The sequence below is a fragment of the Delphinapterus leucas genome, chromosome 7, assembly GCF_059928025.1.
Source record: "Delphinapterus leucas isolate spDelLeu-1000000601 "Yukka" chromosome 7, BTC_Dleu_Yukka2, whole genome shotgun sequence".
NCBI classification, from domain to species: Eukaryota; Metazoa; Chordata; class Mammalia; order Artiodactyla; family Monodontidae; genus Delphinapterus; species Delphinapterus leucas.
The window spans coordinates 7,470,033-7,492,433 of record NC_143135.1 but is presented as its reverse complement, the minus strand read 5'-3'; the positions used below and the strand labels follow the sequence as shown (position 1 = coordinate 7,492,433).

General features: G+C 50.2%; 2 protein-coding genes across 4 annotated transcripts; one reads left to right on the top strand and one right to left on the bottom strand.

The window, feature by feature from the left end:
* The first annotated feature begins 10,237 nt into the window (after positions 1 to 10,237).
* Positions 10,238 to 19,015, top strand: PPP2R5B (protein phosphatase 2 regulatory subunit B'beta). 3 transcript variants are annotated; one of them, XM_022591537.3, is made up of 14 exons: positions 10,238 to 10,616; positions 11,119 to 11,533; positions 12,311 to 12,507; positions 13,124 to 13,225; positions 13,386 to 13,478; positions 13,604 to 13,734; positions 15,184 to 15,243; positions 15,344 to 15,452; positions 16,002 to 16,055; positions 16,129 to 16,179; positions 16,304 to 16,423; positions 17,295 to 17,422; positions 17,689 to 17,790; positions 18,200 to 19,015. In XM_022591537.3, exons 2-14 carry the CDS (start codon positions 11,335 to 11,337, stop codon positions 18,345 to 18,347), a joined length of 1,494 nt encoding a protein of 497 aa, XP_022447245.1. In that variant the 5' UTR covers positions 10,238 to 10,616; positions 11,119 to 11,334; the 3' UTR covers positions 18,348 to 19,015. The 3 variants fall into 3 exon arrangements, with proteins under 3 accessions (XP_022447245.1, XP_022447244.1, XP_022447246.1); XM_022591536.2 differs by having other exon boundaries at positions 11,078 to 11,533; XM_022591538.3 differs by having other exon boundaries at positions 10,243 to 10,616; positions 11,448 to 11,533; positions 18,200 to 19,014.
* On the bottom strand, positions 18,506 to 22,247 carry GPHA2 (glycoprotein hormone subunit alpha 2). Its single transcript, XM_022591539.2, has 4 exons — positions 20,205 to 22,247; positions 19,739 to 19,841; positions 19,415 to 19,599; positions 18,506 to 19,304 (listed from the first exon to the last, which is right to left on the bottom strand). Exons 1-4 carry the CDS (start codon positions 20,304 to 20,306, stop codon positions 19,203 to 19,205), a joined length of 492 nt encoding a protein of 163 aa, XP_022447247.1. The 5' UTR covers positions 20,307 to 22,247; the 3' UTR covers positions 18,506 to 19,202.
* Positions 22,248 to 22,401: the final 154 nt, after the last annotated feature.

The following is a 22,401-nucleotide window of genomic DNA, read 5'->3' as shown; positions in this document are numbered from 1 at the left end:
CGCTTCTCTTAGCGCCAGGCCGCACCCCCGGACGCCTGACCACGCCCCCACGCTCACTGCCATTGGTCACTGCAAAGGGCAAGGCCTACTGATTGGCCGCGGGGGCGGAGCCTTCAGGCGCGAAAAAGGGACTGGGCTCTCGGTAAGATATAGGGCTCCCAATATTAATTTACGCTTGCGTATAAATTCTGTGTGGGAGGACCTTTAACCTCTTTCCTACGGGCTCCGGGAAGGCTGTCGCTTGAGGTGCCAGCCCCTCAAAGGAATGCGCATGTGCTGACTCGTCCGACTAGTACTTGAGGTAGTTGGCGAGGATTTAAAGGGACAGTGTCCCATTAAACTTCGTAAAAAGCTTTTCAGAGGCATACTTAGTGTGAGCCCAGTACGCATCTCTAGAAACGATTAAGTGAAAACATTTGCATTTTACAAAACGCTTAACCTTCCGCTATCTCATTCAACCCCCACAGCAACCTCTAAGGTGGAGATTATTGTCACCATTTTACAGATAAGGAAACAGATTTATAAAGGTTGCTGTGAGTCCACCGTGAAGGAGGTCTCACCTGGAATGCTTGAGCGGAGATTAACTGATCTTCCCTTCTCTCTGTACTTGGTCAGGGCTCCATCCCCTCCCTGGAATAATAATAATAATGGTTTTTAATATCTCTAATCCTAGAATTCAATAAAGAATGGATTCTAACCCCCTTGAGCAGAGGTTTATTGTTTTGCACAGCCCTTGAGCTAAGAATGTTTTTTTAAAAAAAATTTATTTATTTATTTATTTTGGCTGCCCCGGGTCTTGGTAGTGGCACATGGGATCTTCATGCAGGATCTAGTTCCCCAACCAGGGATCGAACCCGGGCCCCCTGCATTGGGAGTGTGGAGTCTTATCCACTGGACCACCAGGGAAGAATGGTTTTTACATATTCGAATAGTTGGAAAAAAATCAAAAGAAGAATATGATTTCATGACGTGAAAATCATATGAAATTCACAGTGTGTCCACAAATAAAGTTTTAGTAGAAGACAGCCATGCTCATTTGATTAAGTACTCTCTAGGGCTGCTTTCTTGCTATAGCAGAGTTAAGTACTTGAGACAGAGGCCTGCAAGGCCTAAAATATTTATTTTCTGCCCCTTTACAGGAAAAGTTTGCCCACTCCTGCTCTACAGGTTTAGTCACACAAGCTTCCTTACATCATGATGACTTAGGAGATACCCACAGGTAATTATAATTCCATTTTAGCCTTACTAGGGAGATGGACTCTATTGCAATCTAAAGCCAAAAGTTGGCCGGAAGCAAGGGCAACCACCCTGGCCTGAGGGGCCAGGGATCTGGATTCCAGTCCCAGCTCTGTGTGGCCTTGCTCCTATTGGTGAGACTGTTTTATTCCCCTTAGCCTGGGGTTGGGTTAGTAGGCCGGAAGGCTCATTACCTGGAAGGGATTGAAGAACAGCCTCTGAGAGAATTGTGGGGAACACTAGGAAGGCCCCATTCTAGGAGACTGGCTAATAAGATGGCTGCTCAGAAAATGCTTGTGGAATGAATCAAGAGGTCTGCCTGACCCCCCATGACAGGCCAGGGGCAGAGCTGTGTTCATCGAGTGTTCATTAAATTAATAATAAAAATAATAGACACCATGAATTGAGCCATGTGATGTCCTGGACCCTGGGCTTGTCACTTTACATGCATGACTTCATCTGCTCTTTACCACACAGGCTCATGAGGGAGGCACTGTTGCAGCACAAATAGAAATGAAGTTTTCCCTCTCCTGAGAACAAGGTAAATAAAGGGAACAGTGAACAGGCTAGAGAAGAAACATAACCTGGCCTGAAAGAGTGAGTCAATCCTAGTTTTATTTTAACTGTTACTAAACTGTAATGTCTGTAGTTAGATTTGCCCTTCACAAAGCTAACCTGTCACCACTAATCCTGTGTAATTTATATTCTGCACCTGGTATTTGCTCTCCCTATAATCTCTAGTAGCAAATCACCCCTTGTAGCTGTTTGCATTTCAGAAAGGAGGTCCCAGACCAATAACCCAGAGACTAACGGACCCAATTACCGGACTGCTGGACCCAATTACCAGCTTGCCTGACTCCAGCAGTGACTGTTTTGAAATAATGCAAGAAAAATGCAAGACATTCACCATTTTGATCCTTATCACTTACTTCGGACCGCGAACTCCCCTATAAGGATCCCTGTAATTCCCCAGGAAGGGGGGCACAGTTCTTGAGGTGCTAGCCTACTGTGTCTTCCCTTTGCCTGGCAAAGAAAATTTTAAAAGCCTCTCTATTTCTTACCTTCCAAATCTCTGTCTCCGTATTTTTATTCGGCATTGGTGTACAGGGAGCCAAGATTTTGGCAACAGCACTATTAATACCCTCATTTTATGGAGAGGAAAACTGAGGCTGTGTGCCTAAGTGCCTGTGGAGCAAGTGAATGAACAAGCATCACTTCTCCTCCCAAAGGCAGTGGGAATAGAAGGGCAGATTCTCGAGTCTAGGAAAAGTTGTCCTTATGTTCCATCTAGGAGGGAGCTACCATTCCCCTGCAGTGGGAATGGAGAGTACCACCTGCAAAGGGTGGGGACACCGGGCCATTCCCTATATCCAGACAGACCTCCAATCTGGGGTGGCTGCTTCCTAGGTTGGCTTCCTGCCACTGAGGCTGCACTCAAATCTTGTCTTTCATTGTAACTTTACTAGGAGCCACATCTGTCTCTCAGAAGTGGGTGCTTGTGAGTCCACTCCTAAGCCTGATTCCCTCTGTGACCAGGACACAGTGCAGTGTCTGTGCCACAACAGAGAAGTAGATAGGACTCAGAGGGATAGAAAGTTCCTTCCTGCCACCTCCCCCTAGACAATACACAGTGAACTCCACAGAAATCCAACAAATACAGTGGCCCTGGGCACTGGACAACGGGATCTCAGAGAACTCAAGGGGTCTGGAAAAGCATGGGGCCAGGGTTCCTCCCCACAGAAAGAAAAGGAGAGGGCCAGGCTTTGTGGGGCTTCTTGGGGGCCTCCCCACGTCAGATAGGTGGGAACTTATAAGGCAAACCAGGTTCTATAGGCCTCAGGGGCCCTAGGGGGAGGCTCTCCCTTCCCTAGGAATGGCCCACCCAGAAGAAGCCCCTCTGGCAATGTCCTCAGTGGGATCATGATAGGTGTAAAATTGATCACGGAAGGTAGCCTGGGGGCTGTGGCTTTTGACTTGGCCATGGTGGAGGGCCTGGATTTTGCATTTTGTCTGAATTGTGGTAAAATATACATGATAAATTTTACCATTTCTAGAAGTACAATTCAGTAGTGCTAAGTGTATTCACATTGCTGTGGAACTAATCTCCCGGACTTTTTCATTTGCAAAACTGAAATTCTATACTCATTAAACAACAACACCAAACTGGGTGAATTTTGTGGTATGTGAATGATACCCCAAGAAAGATGATTTAAAAAATAATTTTCAACTCCCCCCCCATGTGACATTGTATCTATTCTGAGACACAGTTCAAAGGCTATTTCTTGCAGGAAGTCTTATGTGTGCCCTCCACACTTCAGTGCCCCAGTCCTCAAACTGAGCACCCCCTTTGTACAAAGCATCAACCCTCCATGGCCAACCTGGCCTGGAGACCCTCAGAGTTCAGGGCACTAGCCCCCAGGGGACCTGGGATGGGGGGCTGGCGCTGGCGTGCACCTGACTTAGGCTGGGAGGTGGGGGCCTGGACCGTGGTCCCAGCTTTGATGGTAGGCTATGTAACCCTGGGCAAAGCACTTCTCCTCTCTGGGCCTCGGGGTCCTCACCTGGCTGTAGAAGGCTTGGTGGGCCTGCCCTCCCCCAGCTTCTTCTGCAGGGGCGTGGGAGAGGCTTCATCTCCTGAGCCTGGGAGATGGGCAAGGAGGAGATTATGAGTTTCCAGTTGACAGACGAGGTCACCAAGAGCCAAATGGACAAGACCTGTTGAGCAAGGGGTTTCATCCTGGATCTCAGCCTGGCTAAACTGTGGCCTTTGCTCTTTATTGCTCCAGTAGGTGAGTACCTCTTGGGTACCCAGGCTCCCTCTGCAGCAGGGAAGGCGGCTGGGTGGTTCCACTGGGGTACTGAGTGGTCAACAAGGCCTAAGGCAGAGTAAGGAAGACTCTAAAAAGGGCCCCATCCCACTCCCTGACTTCATCGCGAGGTTTCACTGCCCACTCCTGATGCTCACATGGACCAGTTGTTTATTTAGGCAAAACTGCTGGGTGGAAGCAGAAGCAGGAAGAACTACAATTCTGCAGCCTGTGGAAGGAAAAACACATTCACAGAAAGACAGACAAAATGAAAAAGCAGAGGACTTTTTACCAGATGAAAGAACAAGATAAAACCCCAGAAAAACAACTAAATGAAGTGGAGATAGGCACCTTCCAGAAAAATAATTTGGAATAACGATAATGAAGATGATCCAGGACCTCAGAAAAAGAATGGAGGCAAAGATGGAGAAGATGCAAGAAATGTTTAACAAAAACCGAGAAGAATTAAAGAACAAACACCTAGAAGAATTAAAGAACAAATACCTAGAAGAATTAAAGAACAAACAAACAGAGGTGAACAATACAATAACTGAAATGAAAAATACACTAGAAGGAATCAATAGCAGAATAACTGAGGCAGAAAAACGGATAAGAGACCTGGAAGAAAGAATGGTGGAATTCACTGCCATGGAACAGAATAAAGAAAAAAGAATGAAAAGAAATAAAGACAGCCTAAGAGACCTCTGGGACAACATTAAACGCAACAGCATTCACATTATAGGGGTCCCAGAAGGAGAAGAGAGAGAGAAAGGACCAGAGAAAATATTTGAAGAGATTATAGTCGAAAACTTCCCTAACATGGGAAAGGAAATAGGCACCCAAGTCCAGGAAGTGCAGAGAGTCCCAGGCAGGATAAACCCAAGGAGAAACATGCCAAGACACATAGTAATCAAATTGACAAAAATTAAAGACAAAGAAAAATTATTGAAAGCAGAAAGGGAAAAATGACAAAAAACATACAAGGGAACTCCCATAAAGTTAACAGCTGATTTCTCAGCGGAAACTCTACAAGCCAGAAAGGAGTGGCACAATATATTTAAAGTGATGAAAGGGAAGAACCTACAACCAAGACTACTCTACCTGGCAAGGATCTCATTCACATTTGACAGAGAAATCAAAAGCTTTACAGGCAAGCAAAAGCTAAGAGAATTCAGCACCACCAAACCATCTCTACAACAAAGTTCCTTTAGGAACTTTTCTAAGTGGGAAACACTAGAGAAGAAAAGGACCTACAAAAACAAACCCATAACAATTAAGAAAATGGTAATAGGCACATACATATCGATAATTACCTTAAACGTGAGTGGGTTAAATGCTCCAACCAAAAGACACAGGCTTGCTGAATGGATACAAAAACAAGACCCATCTATATGCTGTCTACAAGAGACCCACTTCAGACCTAGGGACACATACAGACTGAAAGTGAGGGGATGGAAAAAGATATTCCATGCAAATGGAAATCAAAACAAAGCTGGAGTAGCAATACTCATATCAGATAAAATAGACTTTAAAATAAAGAATGTTACAGGAGACAAGGAAGGACACTACATAATGATCAAGGGATCAATCCAAGAAGAAGATATAGCAATTATAAATATATATGCACCCAACATAGGAGCACCTCAATACATAAGGCAACTGCTAACAGCTATAAAAGAGGAAATCAACAATAACACAATAATAGTGGGGAGCTTTAACACCTCACTTACACCAATGGACAGATCATCCAGAGGGAAGATTAATAAGGAAACACAAGCTTTAAATGAAATAATAGACCAGATAGATTTAATTGATATTTATAGGACATTCCATCCAAAAACAGCAGATTACACTTTCTTCTCAAATGCACACGGGACATTCTCCAGGATGGAGCACATCCTGGGTCAGAAATCAAGCCTCAGTAAATTTAAGAAAATTGAAACCATATCAAGCATCTTTTCCGACTACAACACTATGAGATGAGAAATAAATTACAGGGAAAAGAACGTAAAAAACACAAACACATGGAGGCTAAACAATACGTTACTAAATAACCAAGAGATCACTGAAGAAATCAAAGAGGAAATCAAAAAATACCTAGAGACAAATGACAACGAAAACACGATGATCCAAAACCTATGGGATGCAGCAAAAGCAGTTCTAAGAGGAAAGTTTATAGCAATACAAGCCTACCTCAAGAAACAAGAAAAATCTCAAATAAAAAATCTAACCTTACACCTAAAGGAACTAGAGAAAGAAGAACAAACGAAACCCAAAGTTAGTAGAAGGAAATAAATCATAAGATGAGAGCAGAAATAAATGAAATAGAAACAAAGAAAACAGTAGCAAAGATCAATAAAACTAAACGCTGGTTCTTTGAGAAGATAAACAAAATTGATAAACCTTTAGCCAGACTCATTAAGAAATAGAGGGAGAGGACTCAAATCAATAAAATTAGAAATGAAAAAGGAGAAGTTACAACAGACACTGCAGAAATACAAAGCATCATAAGAGACTCCTACAAGCAACTCTATGCCAATAAAATGGACAACCTGGAAGAAATGGACAAATTCTTAGAAAGGTATAACCTTCCAAGACTGAACCAGGAAGAAACAGAAAATATGAACAGACTAATCACAAGTAACGAAATTGAAACTGTGATTAAAAATCTTCCAACAAACGAAAGTCCAGGACCAGATGGCTTCACAGGTGAATTCTATCAAACATTTAGAGAAGAGCTAACACCCATCCTTCTCAAACTCTTCCAAACATTTGCAGAGGAAGGAACACTCCCAAACTCATTCTATGAGGCCACCATCACCCTGATACCAAAACCAGACAAAGATACTACAAAAAAAGAAAATTACAGATCAGTATCACTGATGAATATAGATGCAAAAATCCTCAACAAAATACTTGCAAACGGAATCCAACAGCACATTAAAAGGATCATACACCACAATCAAGTGGGATTTATCCCAGGGATGCAAGGATTCTTCAATATATGCAAATCAATCAATGTGATACACCATATTAAAAAACTGAAGAATAAAAACTATATGATCATCTCAATAGATGCAGAAAAAGCTTTTGACAAAGTTCAACACCCATTTATGATAAAAACTCTCCAGAAAGTGGGCATAGAGGGAACCTACCTCAACATAATAAAGGCCCTATACAACAGACCCACAGCAAACATCATTCTCAATGGTGAAAAACTGAAAGCATTTCCTCTAAGATCAGGAACAAGACAAGGATGTCCACTCTCACCACTATTATTCAACATAGCTTTGGAAGTCCTAGCCATGGCAGTCAGAGAAGAAAAATAAATAAAAGGAATACAAATTGGAAAAGAAGGAATAAAACTGTCACTGTTTGCAGATAACAAGATACTATACATAGAGAATCCTAAAGATGCCACCAGAAAACTACTAGAGCTAATCAATGAATTTGGTAAAGTTGCAGGATACAAAATTAATGGACAGAAATCTCTTGCATTGGTATACACTAACAATGAAAGATCAGAAAGAGAAATTAAGGAAATAATCCCATTCACCTTTGCAACAAAAAGAATAAAATACCTAGGAATAAACCTAGTAAGGAGGTAAAAGACCTGTATGTGGAAAACTATAAGACACTGATGAAAGAAATCAAAGATGACACAAACAGATGGAGAGATATACCATGTTCTTGGACTGGAAGAATCAATATTGTGAAAATGACTATACTACCCAAAGCAATCTACAGCTTCAGTGCAATCCCTATCAAATTACCAGTGGCATCTTTTACAGAACTAGAACAAAAAAATCTTAAAATTTGTATGGAAACACAAAAGACCCCGAATAGCCAAAGCAGCCTTGAGGGAAGAAAATGGAGCTGGAAGAATCAGACTCCCTGACTTCAGACTATACTACAAAGCTACAGTAATCAAGACAATATGGTACTGGCACAAAAACAGAAACATAGATCAATGGAACAGGATAGAAAGCCCAGAGATAAACTCATGCACCTATGGTCAACTAATTTATGACAAAGGAGGCAAGGATATACAATGGAGAAAAGAGTCTCTTCAATAAGTGGTGCTGGGAAAACTGGACTGCTACATGTAAAAGAATGAAATTAGCACACTCCCTAACACCATACACCAAAATAAACTCAAAATGGATTAGAGACCTAAATGTAAGACCAGACACTACAAAACTCTTAGAGGAAAACATAGGAAGAACACTCTTTGACATAAATCATAGCAAGATCTTTTTTGATCCACCTCCTAGAGTAATGGAAATAAAAACAAAAGTAAACAAATGGGATCTAATGAAACTTAAAAGCTTTTGCAAAACAAACTACAAACAAGACGAAAAGGCAGCCCTCAGAATGGGAGAAAATATTTGCAAATGAATCAACCGACAAAGGATTAATCTCCAAAATATACAAACAACTCACGCAGCTCAATATTAAAAGAACAAACAACCCAATCTAAAAATGGGCAGAAGACCTAAATAGACATTTCTCCGAAGAAGACTTACAGATGGCCAAGAAGCACATGAAAAGCTGCTCAACATCACTAATTATTAGAGAAATGCAAATCAAAACTACAATGGGGTATCACCTCATACCGGTTAGAATGGGCATCATCAGAAAATCTACAAACAACAAGTGCTGGAGAGGGTGTGGAGAAAAGGGAAGCCTCTTGCACTGTTGGTGGGAATGGAAATTCATACAGCCACTATGGAGAACAGTATGGAGGTTCCTTAAGAAACTAAAAATAGAATTACCATATGACCCAGCAATCCCAGTACTGGGCATATACCCAGAGAAAACCATAATTCAAAAATACACATGCAAAAAAAAAATACACATGCACCCCAATGTTCCTTGCAGCACTATTTACAATATCCAGGTCATGGAAGCAACCTAAATGCCCATGGACAGACGAATGGTTAAAGAAGTTGTGGTACGTATATACAATGGAATATTACTCGGCCATAAAAAGGAACAAAATTGGGTCATTTGTAGAGACGTGGATGGATCCAGAGGCTGTCATACAGAGTGAAGTAAGTCAGAAAGAGAAAAACAAATATTGTATATTAACACATATATGTGGAACCTAGAAAAATGGTACAGAGGAACTGGTTTGCAGGGAAGAAATAGAGACACAGACATAGAGAACAAACATATGGACACCAAGGGGGTAAAATGGCAGGGTGGGGTTGTGTGGGGTGGGATGAACTGGGAGATTGGGATTGACATGTATACACTAATATGTATAAAATAGATAACTAATGATGTGCTGTATAAAAAATAAATAAAATAAAATTCAAAAAACAAAACAAAACAAAATTGCTGGGTGGAGATTTCACAGCATAGTGTAGGGGATGCAGTCCAGGGGAATGAAAGGTGTTGGGGTCCAGAGTGCTAGAAAGGGGGTCCCGGACTACAAGCTGGAAAATTTTGGCAGGAATGCCAAACTCCTGGAAGTCCACCTGTGCCTTGGATACCCTGCAGCAGGATTTTGAACAGGAGACCGCAGTAGCACATCTTAGGTCCCAAAGGGGCTGGGAGTCCCATCCAGGGAGGCTAGCTTGCCTGGGGTGGGGTGGCAGCACCAGGGAGCACCCCCTGCTCTGATGCTTTGCCACTCCTAGGCTGGCCCTTTAAACCCAGATCATGATGTCACCTTAGACAGCAAGGGACGGGAGGGGGACTGCAGGCCTGAGGAAGGACTGCATTTCCCAGCAGCCTTGGGTACACCACACCCCTCCCAGCAGGCACTGGCTCACTGCAGACTATTAACCAGTCCAGTGCCAGTTTCTACTGGGGTTTTGAAGCGTCCAGCCATTCTGGAGTGAGGGTGGGGTTCCCTTGGGGGTGGAATGCCTGGGGCACAGGTGGAGCAGGCCAAATCTTTGGGCCTGGCATAGGATTGGGTCTCTTTCCTGCCGGAGTCCTGGCATCGCCCCCAGCTTCCTGGTGCAGACTCCTGAGTCTTCCTCTCTCCCTACGCAGTCTCCCTTGCAGAAAGCAGGAACCCAGCGCCAGTTGGACCCCTTCCCGCTCAGCTTCAGTCTTGTCCCTGGGTGCCCGCAGGGATTACCCCTTTGGTCAGGCAGCCGCTTTTATTGGTGAGGGAACTACATCTCCCAGCTGCCCCGGGCGGGAACTTCCTGACGCAGCACCCCACCCACCCACCCCGCCCCCGGCCCCCAAACCCGCGGGGATGTGCGGGCCGACTGGGGGAGGTGACTTGATGTCATCGTGAGCAGCTGGGCGGCGGGTGCCGGCGCGCGCAGAGCCGGGGCTCCTGTGGTGCTGCGCGGGTCGGGTGCCACGACTTGAGGAGAGGTCAGCACGCTGCCCCGGCCAGCCCAGAGCCCGTCGGGCGCCCGCGCCCCGACGCGGGGCTGAGTTGGGTGCACGCTCCGGCCCCCCCCGGAGCCAGAGAGAGAACCCAGGAGCGCCGCCGCCCAGCGCCAGCGCCCTGAACTGGACCGCGGCTCGGGAGCCCTGAACAGCTGCTCCCTCCCCACCGGCAGCCCCTGGAGGGTCGGCGACCAAAGTCTGGGCATCTGAGAAGTGAGTGGCCCCCCCCTCGAGAGGCAGATGAGATCTGGGAGCGAGGAAGGAGAAACTGAGGCGGGGGGAGGCTGCGGGTCGTGGGGGGGGGCAGGGGGATGGGACCCTCATTCTTGGGGAAGTCCCTGGTGACTGTATTAGTGGAGCAGAAACGGGGGCCCCATTCTGTTAGGGGCCAGGGCTGAGGAACGAGGTCCCCGTTCCAGGTAGGGTCTGGCTGGCGGGAGAGGCCCTATTTCGAGATGGGTTGTTTTGGAGTCTGGGGCCTTTCAGTCAGGGAGAAGGGAGGGCCCTGTCTCCTGTGGGAGAGGGCTGCACCTCTCTTTAGGGTCTGGGCCAGGGTAGGAGGGAAAGAAGACTTGGGCGCTCCGCCGCAGCCCCACAGGCTGTCCTGAAAGAACTGACAGGCTCTCTCTGTCTCTTTCTTGCTGACCTCTCTGCCCTGACTTCTTTTTTAAAAGAGCCAGGGTGGGAACCCTAACTGGACTCTTCCGACCCTCAGGAAGGACCTGAGACCTGAGCCATCCTCCTCTCTACCGTGCTTGCCCCCCAGGACTGGGCAGTTGCCAGAGGCCCTGGGGGGGGGGCCAGGACTGTGCTGTGCTCCTCCCCACCGCACAGGATGGGCCCAAGTTAGTCAGCCCAGCCTCACGCAGCATCCTGCAGGCCCAGAGGGAAGCTCAGGGGCTCTGAAGGCTTGGCCCACCGCCTGACCGCCATGGAGACGAAGCTGCCCCCCGCGAGCACCCCCGGCAGCCCCTCGTCCCCAGGGCTGTCCCCGGTGCCCCCACCCGACAAGGTGGACGGCTTCTCCCGCCGTTCCCTCCGCAGGGCCCGGCCCCGGCGGTCCCACAGCTCCTCTCAATTCCGCTATCAGAGCAACCAGCAGGAACTCATCCCACTGCCCCTGCTCAAAGGTGAGCCCGGTCTTGGCTCCGGGGCTACCTGAGTCCTGGAGTGGGCAAGTGAGGTTTGGGGGTGGGGTGGTGGGAAGCAGCTGGCAGCTGCGATCAGAGGGAGTCTGGACAGCCCCTTTCAGGCCAGGGACTCCACCACCTGACCGCCACCTCCCAGCCCTCTACCCTCTCTGCTGACGCATGGCCTGACTGGCTTGTCATCCTTGGAGGTGGGGCATCTGGAGGTGGCGCCACCCTGGGGGGCAGACCAGGGCCAAGGGTGGGGCCTACAGCTTGGGTTCCAGGAGGCCACTACCAGCCCAGCTGCTGCCGGGGTCCTGGGACAGGTGCTTAGCACGCTTCCCTGCAGTCACCGTGAGGTCCCCCCAACTCTGGGCTACAGGGCCCAACTGGCTGAGGCAGAGGGCACCCGAGAGGTCCTCGGTGCTGGCTCTTCTCCCCACTTCTGGCTCTTAGAACAGAGTGCCGCCTATGAGAGGGAGGCAGTGGCTGTTTGGGCACCTGTGGAAAGGCCAGGCAGCCAGGGTCTGTTCCCATGCTTTAAAGTCAGGCTATCGTGTTCTCTCAGGCTAGGTTAGGATGAAGAGATGAAGCTCCTTTACTTCACAAGAATGGAGGATGGGACAGAAGTTGTTTGCTTTCTGCAAGGAGTGGGAGATGGCACAAAAGCATGGGGTCTGGGGGGCAGAGGAGCCAGCCTTAGGAATTAGGAGGGCCCGCCCCTGCCCAGAGCTGTGGCAGCTGGGGCCCAGGCTCAGCCCCCTCCTTCCTCCCCAGATGTGCCAGCCTCTGAGCTGCATGAGCTGCTGAGCCGGAAGCTGGCCCAGTGTGGGGTGATGTTTGACTTCTTGGACTGTGTGGCCGACCTGAAGGGGAAGGAGGTGAAGCGGGCGGCGCTCAATGAGCTGGTGGAGTGTGTGGGGAGCACTCGGGGGGTCCTCATTGAGCCTGTCTACCCAGACGTCATCCGCATGGTGAGCACCTGGCACCTGGCCTCTGGGGGAGGGCTTGGTGCCCATGGGAACCCTAAGCCTGCCTGCGGAGCCCCCGTGCGGAGAATAAACCCACAGTCTTTGGCTTGGCCTCAAGGCCCACATCTTCCTCCCCCGCAACCCCTGTCCCAGCCCCACTGCTGCCCAGCACCCAGCCAGTGTAGGTTACTCAGTGCCTCCTGGGCTTGTCCCACCCTGCGCTTTTGCTTATGCTTTCCTGAGGCCTGGTATGCACTCCCACCACGTTCCTTATCGCCATGGCCTGGCTCAGGTGCTGCCTCTTCCATGAAGCCTCTCTCAATGCCCAAGCTAGAAATCTCCCTTTTGCTGCTTAGAATGTCCTTAGACCTTACCACTTTCCATCTCGTCTTCCCTGCTGGACTGCACCTGATAGAGGGCAGGGATGTATCTCATCCACCCCTGGGTCCCCAACCCTGGGCCCAGGTCTATCCATGAACTAGATGTTCAGGTAATGATTGCCAAGGAGTGAATTGGTTGCTTGGGTAGGTGCTGAGGCCCATTAAACTTTGGATGAGGGATGTCCTGGTTTCCACCTTCAAGGGTTCTTCCGTAGAGAACCCTGACTCTGTCCCCTCAGATCTCAGTGAATATCTTCCGGACGCTGCCGCCCAGTGAGAACCCTGAATTTGACCCTGAAGAGGATGAGCCCAACCTTGAGCCTTCATGGCCACATCTTCAGGTATGAGGGCTCGGGAAGACAGGGATCTGAGTTTCAGAAGAGATCCGAGGAGAGGGTAGAGGGTCTCTTTAGGCCCCGGACTGTTGGATGAGGGCCACAGGGCAGGATGAGGGGGGAGGCTGCTCCTGAACTCACCTTTCTGTCTGTTCCCCTCCTCCAGCTGGTATACGAGTTTTTCCTGCGTTTCTTGGAGAGCCCAGACTTCCAGCCCTCCGTGGCCAAGAGATATGTGGATCAAAAGTTTGTCCTGATGGTGAAGTGGGGAGCCCAGGCCGGGTGGTGTCATGGGGCAGGGGCAGGCTCTCTGAGTGGCGTGGGGATAGGATGGAAGCAAACTGGCTTGGCCTCTTTCCTAACCCCTGATCCTGTGTCCTACAGCTCCTGGAGCTATTTGATAGCGAGGACCCTCGGGAGCGTGAGTACCTCAAGACCATCTTGCACAGGGTCTATGGAAAGTTCCTGGGGCTCCGGGCCTACATCCGCAAACAGTGCAGCCATATCTTCCTCCGGTGGGTGCCTGCGGCCTACCCCGCTGGGACCTGGGGAGGGAGGGAGAGAGCTATGGGGAGAAGACAGAGCAAAAGCTTCTGGGCTGGGGGGCCCAGTTTTTTCTTGGCAACATATTATATAATTTTTGCTTATACAAATCCTGTGAGATCAGTAGAGAAAGGGTATTTATTTCCATTTTACAGATGAGGAAATTGAGGCTGAGAGATGAAGTGGTTTGCAGGGTCTAGGTCAGTTCAGGGGGCCTAGGATCTAATGTCACACCAGGCCTTAAGGACCCAAAGAATGAGATTCTTTCTGCAAATATGTATTGAGCGCCAGTGCCCACTGGGCATCAGGGACCCACATTGCCTTGTAGTTGAGACTGGCTCTTGAGCTAGATGGTCTGTGTTTGAGTTTGGTTCAAATATTTGGGTGAACTTGGGCAAATTATTTAAGCTCTCTCCTAGTCTCCTCGTCTCTAGAATGGGAATGATAACTATACTACACAGAGATAATCATCAAGATGAAATGAGGCAGTGCCTTCAAAGCACTCAGTGTAGCTCCTGGACCAAGGCCGGAACTCTGAAACATTAGCTTTTATCGTTATTAGCTAAAAAATAGGTGAGGCACGATCCCTCTCCTCCAGGAGCTCAGTGTATTAGATCCCTTGCTTATTAACTTTGCGGCAAGTTTCATTGAACTGCTGAGCCTTGATTTCTTCATCTATATAATGGATCTAATAAGGTCTACCTCCTGGGATAATTTTGAGAAGTACATAGCACAGAATAGACACTGTAAGTGTTTGTCATTCTTTTGGTTGATTGGCATGAAGAGCGGAGGACTCAGGCTAGGTGCCTGTGGACTGGATGGGGACCAGGCAATGAGGGTTAGGGTCTCGGGGAGGAAGAGACGAGTTGGAATGCTTCATAGAAGAGAGGTTTGAATACCAGAGGGGAAAGGGTGGGTGGGATGAATTGGGAGATTGGGGTTGACATATATACGCTATTGGTACTATGTATAAAATGGATAGCTAATGAGAACCTACTGCATAGCACAGGGAACTCTACTCAATGCTCTGTGGTAACCTAAATGGGACGGAAATCCAAAAAAGAGGGGATATATGTATATGTATAGCTGATTCACTTTGCTGTACAGTAGAAACTAACACAACATTGTAAAGCAACCATACTCCAATAAAAATTTTAAAAAAAAAAAAGAAGAAGAAGAAGAAAGGTTTGAGCTGGGACCCAGAGTGGCACTGGTGGCTGGGCTGAGAAGGGTAATAAAGAGGTGGGTGTAGATCTCAGTGGGGCCTTGTTTGGGGTTTGGGGAAGGGAGCACAGCCTCTGGGTGGGGAGAGAGTTGGATTGATGTGCAGGCTGGGGGTGGGCAGGCAGGGTGACAGAGAGGAGGGCTGGGCCTGCTCCAACTGCCTTGAGCCCTTCTGCATCCTTCTCTTCCTCTCAAAGGTTCATCTATGAACTCGAGCACTTCAATGGCGTGGCTGAGCTGCTGGAGATCTTAGGAAGGTGACTCTCTCTGGGCATCAGCTGGAGCCTCAGGATCCTGGGAGGAGGGACTGAGGCCCAGTCATGCCAACCCCCCTCATCTCTTCTGCCCCCTCCTCAGCATCATCAACGGCTTTGCGCTGCCCCTGAAGACTGAGCACAAGCAGTTTCTGGTTCGAGTCCTGATTCCCCTGCACTCTGTCAAGTCGCTGTCTGTCTTTCACGCCCAGGTAAGGCCCAGGCCTGGTCCTGCCACGGCAGAGAGGTCCTGACAGAGTCAGGGCAGCCACCCGGGCCCGCAGAGACAGCCTGACACTCTGATTTCAGCCACACTAAAAGCGTGAACTCACGGGATCCTCTCTCACCTTTTTCTTGACTAAGTCTGTTCCGTCTACCGTAGAGAATCCCCATGACCGTGTAAGGCCGATCTCAGACATTGGCCTCTGAAGACTTCCCAGCCCCCTCCCGCTCGACCTGCCTGTGCAGGCTTGAGCTCTCCTCCTTCTGTATTCCCATAGATCATGATACAGATTCCGGTTAAGGAACCTTTTGTAAAATTTGTAAGGACTAGTTTGCTGAATGTTTCCCCTGTGAGGTCATTATTGTGTCCCTGCACACCAAGCATGGTGCCTGGTGTATCCTAGGTGGTCAGTAAATGATTGGTGACTAAGAGAATAGACATAGGAAATGAGCCAATGTCTAGCGTCCTGTCCTGGTCCCCTCCTGACCCCTGTCCTCTTTCTCTGTGCCTCCTCCTCCCCCACCACACCCCGCTGCAGCTGGCATACTGTGTGGTACAGTTCCTGGAGAAGGATGCCACTTTGACAGAGCATGTGAGTACCCCTGGGGGGAAGGGCAAGCCCCCACCCCTGCAGGTCTGACTCTTTTCTGCCTCAACTCCCACAGGTGATCCGGGGGCTGCTCAAATACTGGCCAAAAACCTGTACCCAGAAGGAGGTATGAAGAAGGGCTTTGATGTCCACCACAGGGAGGTTGGGAGGGCTCAGCTTCCAGAGGGCAGGCAGGTGTGTGTCAGGGGAGGTGGGAACTGCTGCTCCCTGTGTCCCTACCCCCACCCCAGGTGATGTTTCTGGGGGAGATGGAAGAGATTCTGGATGTCATTGAGCCCTCCCAGTTCGTGAAGATCCAGGAGCCCCTCTTCAAGCAGGTGGCTCGTTGTGTGTCCAGCCCCCATTTCCAGGTATGGGGCTGGAATGGGTGGGGGTGAGAGCCAGGGTATGGACTGGTAAGGTTGGCAAGTTGACCTAACACAGCTTCCTCTGCCCTCAGTTTCTCCTCTGGACCTTCCTGGGTCTAATAATGGGGAGATGCTGGACTTAGGGTCAGGAGACCTGGGGTCAAGCCTCAGATCCACCTCCCACTGGCTGAGGAGCCTTGAGCAAATCACTTCACCACTCTGAGTCAGATTAGGCTTCCTTATCTGTAGAATGGGCCAACAGGTGGTGATGAGAGCCGAAGAGATGGTAGCATAAACACATTTCGTAAACTGAAATGGATGTTTAGCAAACGTCCATGAATGGGATGGATGGTTGTCCGCTTCCTTAGTGGCCTTAGATTCATTAGCCCCACTTCACAGCCCAGCAAGGCTTCTCCACACCATCCAGGCTGGCTGTAACCAGTGTTCTCCTACACGTGTGTGCAGACTTTCATTTTTATGAGCCATACCTGGTGGTTGTCAATTTTTCCTCACAGTGACTCTGGCACTTCAGTTTACTGAATACCTCATTTGATTCTTACAACAGCCGTATGGAGGTAGCTATTATTAGCCCCACTTTACAGATTTGAAAACAGAGGCTGAGGGGTTAAATACCCTGTCCAAAGTCACGTGGCCAGTGTGTAGTGGAGCCAGGATTCTCCTCTGAGTGTTGGACTCCTAATCCAGTGTTCTTTTCACCTCACCATGTTGCTTCCTCCCGTGGGTCAGATGAGCCCTGAAGACGGGGTGTGTGGAGGGCAGGGCGCCCTGGGTTTTGCGTTGGGGATGGATACCAGGCCTTGCATGTGCAGGGAAGCCACTGCCAGGCGCCTACTCTGCCATCTCGCTGCCTCAGGTTGCAGAGCGGGCTCTGTATTTCTGGAACAATGAGTATATCCTGAGCCTCATTGAGGACAACTGCCATACCGTGCTGCCTGCTGTGTTTGGGACCCTCTACCAAGTCTCCAAGGAGCACTGGAATCAGTGAGTGCCAGGCCTTGACCTAACCCACAGAGCCTGGGGCAGGGCCAGCCAGTCCAGAACTGGGGTTACTGCTAGCTGGAGAGGATCAGGGAAGGCATCCGAAGATGGCAGAGGGGTGGTGAAAGGGGCAGGCAGAGGGCGGTGCTTGTGGTGTTCAGGGCTGCATGCTGTATTTGGGACACAGGGACAGGCAGAATGCCAGAGAGGGAGGTGGGACCCAACTGAAATTGCTCTCATCTCTCACCCCCTCCCTTGACCCTGCCAAGAACCATTGTGTCTCTGATCTACAATGTGCTCAAGACCTTCATGGAGATGAATGGGAAGCTGTTTGACGAGCTCACAGCCTCCTACAAGCTGGAAAAGCAGCAGTGAGTGCTGGGAGGCTGGACATGGAGGGAGAGGGGAGAAAAGCAGAAAAGAGCCAGTTCCTAATGGTTGGAGGGAACCGAAGAGGACAACCCACATCCCACCTGATCAGATGTTTAAAGTCTTTCCCTATGTTTTTGCCAAGTGCTGGGGCATCCAAGCCCAGTTATCCCCTGCATCCTCCAATTATCCTCCCAAGTACTTCTTCCAGGTATGGAGCATCCTGTACTTCAGCTGGGGCCTCTCAGGGCCAGGCTGATCCATTTACTCCATGACCACAGGCTGGGACCAGTCTCTCCTTAGTGCCTTCTCCCCTAAGTGGAGTCTCTTTGCAGGTGGGGTGGTGGTGAGGGAGGCTGAATTGCAGGTGGGGGCCCCAGGTAAGGGAACTGCCTCACCCTCTCTCCCCAGGGAACAGCAGAAGGCCCAGGAACGTCAGGAGCTGTGGCAAGGCCTGGAGGAGCTACGGCTACGCCGGTTACAGGGGACCCAGGGGGCCAAAGAGGCCCCGCTCCAGCGGCTTACACCCCAGGTGGCCACCGGTGGAGGTCAGAGCTAAAGATCCCCAGAAGGGGAGGAGCTAAACCCAGAGCTGTCAGTCCCTCCATCCTCCCTCCTGCCCAGGGGTCCAGAGAGATACACACCTACTCCTGGCCTTGCCAGAGGGGGCTCGGAGGGCTTCCTGCCTGGCCCAGCCTGGGCAGTTTCCACTGGGGGGAGAGGAGGAGAGATGGGGGTCCGGGCAACAGAACTCTCAGGCCGTCCTGGCAGGACTTGACCAGGGCAAGCTTGACCAGGAAGCTGCCATCAGGGATCTGCCTCTGCCCCACAAAGCTGGGCTACAGACTGCAGGCGGGTTCCCACCCCCTGCTCCCAGCCTAGGGCAAGGGGACTCGGCCCCTCACCTGCCCCACCTTGTGCCAGCGGGAGGTCCTTCCTCACCCCACCATGGGATCCATGGTCTATTTATTCTCCCCCAGCTCACCTGCAACACAGACATTATCCTGGGCCTGGGGCACCCTCCTTCCTTCCCTCCCCTCCCTTGCCCTGTACATCCTTGTCCCCTTTTTATTTATTGGGCAGGGGGAGGGGTGAGGGCACAGGCAGAAGATTCCGTGTGTCCTGGGGCAAGGGTGGGTGGTCACAGTAACCATGGTCTGTTCCCCTTTCCCTGGCTGGGGGTAGATTTAATAAAGAGAGAAACTCATGATCTGCTTGCTTTATTTAGGACAAAGAGGGAGATGAAATGATGAAGGACTGGTTAGGAAGCCAGGCAGAGGTGGGGAAGAGGCAGAAACGCCCCTCTTCTCACAGGGTTGGAGCTGTTGTCCTTGCTGAGGTTCGGGATATGTAGGATATACTCCAACATGAAACCCTCTGACCAAGGGGAGGGCGGCGGGGGGAGAAGGATGGGCTAGTAGCGCGAGAGGCGACACATGTCACACTGGCAGGCCCTGGCCGTGAAGATCTCCAGCTCCTCCCTCCGGTCCCCCCAACAATGCAGCTGCACCTTCACCTGTGGAAGAGGTGGGTGTCTGTTCCAGTCCCCTTCCTCAGGCCATCTTAGATCCCCGTCTCCTCTGTCTCCCCTACCCGCAGCGAGCACCACCGAGCTGGGCCCCTCACCTTCCTCAGGCTGCTGACGGTGCAGCACTGAGAGACGGAGGTGATGTTATGTCGATAGCCACTGGCCACCAGCACCGAGTACCGGGAAGGGAAGGCGCTGGACTCGCAGTGGCCCACACAGGCCTGTGCCACATGGGAGCCCTGGCAGGTGCCTTGCCGGTCACTTCGCACCGTCACATTGAAGGCTAGAAGACAGAAGAGCGGTAGATGGGGCCTTGGAGAAGGCTCGCCCAGCTCCTGTTGCCTGAGCCTCACTGGGTCCCTCGAGGGTGCTGCCTGCCCCTCCGTCCAGTTCGTCAGCTCTCTGCTCCCAGGGTTACTTACAGTGCAGGTAGCAGCCTGGGATGGCTGCCTGTTGACCCTGGCCTCCAGTGACCACCAGGACCAGCAGGCAGAGGAGCAGGGTCTGGGGGGACGCCATGGGCATCTGAAACACAGAGAGGTAGACAGACGTCTCTAGATGGGTGTGCAGGTGGGAGGGGGAGTTCTTTCAACACTGCAAGCCTCCAGGTGAATGAGGCAGGGCGGGGCTGTCTTTTCCTGGTGCCTGCCTTTGGGTGCGTGTGCATGTGGATGTGCGTGTCTGTCTCTCTGGATGCGTGTGAGTGTGCACAGCTGTCCCAGTGTGACTTGCGTGTCAGCCCACTGCCGTGATTCTCCGCCCGAACTTCCTCCACCATCTGGACCACAAACCTCTGCGTCCCTCCATCTGCCCCATCTGTGTGCCCGCAGGACCCTGATCTGCAGTCCCCAGCCCCTCCCGGGGCTCCTCCTGCCTCAGGGAGCTCACCACTTCCAAGGCCCAGGAGCTGAGTGGCTTGTTGAGTGGCTCCTCTGGCCTCCCGCTGGTCTCCAGGCGGTGCTGGCTCTCCGGGTTTTTATTTGCCATCATTCTGGAGCCACGCCTTCTTGGAGATCGGCTTTCAGGCCTGCCTTCTCTGCCTGAAGCCTCACAGCAAAACCACCTGGGAGATCTTGCTGTTCTCTGAGGTGTGGTCCTCTAGGGCGGTTTCTGCTTCCCCTATGTCCAAAAGCTGCTGGTGGCCCAGGGCTGGGAATTGAGGTGTAGAGAAAAGCCCAGGAGCTGGTGGAGTAGGCAGCGTGTGTGCAGTTGGAGAGGGAGGGCTCTCACTGGGCTGAGCTGTGGCCACCTGGGTTCTCTTCTTTGCTATGTGACCTCGGGCAGGACACTTCTGTTTAGGGCCTTGCCAGCCCATCCTTAAAACTATTAAACTCAGCCCTGCCTGTCTCTTTTACCCACTGCAAAGGAAAGGGTGGAGAGGAGATTCTTATGGACAACGGAAATGCTATCAGTGGGGGGTCTCCTGAGAGATGCTTGGTGGCAGAGCCAGGGAGAGTCAGGGGGCTGGTTCTAAGTCCGTTTCAGAGCTTCACTTTCACTGTCAAGTGGATGACTTCTCATTCTGAGGGTCAGCTACAGAGTGGGGCTTCCCCTAGTTTCTGGACTAACAGGGACCTGACTCCTGGAAGTGCCTGAAGCTATCAACCCCAGCAAATCGATCATTTAGTCCAGCCCTGGCTCTGGTTTTACAGGTGAGGCAACTGAGGCTCAAGAGAAGGAAAGTTACTAAAGGTCACACAGCTAGTTCATGTCAGGGCTGTTTTGGAACTCAGATCTCCTGCTATTCATGCCTGGTGCTAAATTACACTTGGGGCAAGAATGTGGCAAGTTAGAAAAAGACCCCTAGTCAGCAGGAGCCACAGGGGCCGGGGCAGGGTAGCGATCAGAAGGCAGCCTGTGGTGGTTCTGTCCCCACACACCCCAGAGCTACTGGCTCAATGACCTGCTCTGAGAGGCGGAGCCAGCCACAGACTGCCAGAGCTGGAAGGCACTGAGAGCTCATCAGATCCTACCCTTTCATTTTCCAGATGAGAAAAATAAGAACCAGAAAGGAAAGTGACTTTGCCAAGCCTTCATTATAAGCTTGTAAGTCAGAATGGCGCTCAGATCTCCAGATTCTGGAGCTGTGCCTTTGAACAGCTTTGGAAAGTGGGCTGTGTTTGGGGCAGCAAGGCAAAGGCTGTAAACACAACTTGTCCCTAGTCCTCCAGTCCTCACACACGGCGACTTCCCCTTTGGCCCTCCTCCCCTCAGGTCCCAGGCCCTTCAGCAGCCCACCTCTTCTCTCCTCCCCAGCCAAGGGAAATGCGTCAGAACAAGGGGTCTCTGAGGGACTTTAGCAGTCCAGCCCCAGCGTTCCCACCCACCGAGAGTAACTTCCAGCGTCTGACAATCAGCTCTGTTTAAAGACTAGGGTTGACAAAGGCTTGTTACCTTACAAGGTGGCCCATTCTAATACTGGACATCTCTACAGTCACAAAATGATTCCTTTGGCCCTAACCTACACTGACTTCCAGTTGATCCAATAAACTAATCTGCATTACTGTCAAAAGCCAAAGGGGCAGCTAGGTGAGAAGCATTTACCTACTAAGAGACTGCACTTTGGGGCCAAACTGGGTGAACTGAGGAGACATGATTTCTTGAGGGTCAGCAGGGCTCAGGACATTGAGTCTTGCAAAACCCCATTCTCTAACCTGGCCAGGGGAGTTTAAGGTTTGAAGTCAGGTACAGACCCCACCTACCCAAACTGTTCTGTCAACAACAACCGGGGAGACCCAGGGGAGGTTTCAGGCATTGTTTCCCTGTATCTTGAGGAAAGAGTTTGCTCTCTCGCGCTCTCTCTCTCTCTACTCCGCTAAAATTCAGTCAATAACTCTTCATAAATAATTTATTTTCATTAGAAATCTAAGTGCTGCAGATGGAAGACCTAACTGGCTCATAGGGCAGTAAAATTCTCAGACTAGAGCATTTTAGAAAGTTACATTCTTAGTGTTTTAAATTGGAGAAGGACAATCCATTGTAAAGGACAAACCCACAAGAGGACTCAGGGAGTTTGGGGCTCTCATTCCCCAAGACTGGAATGTCATAAGCAGGGAGTGGAGCGGGAAGAGTCGCTGCAAGAGAA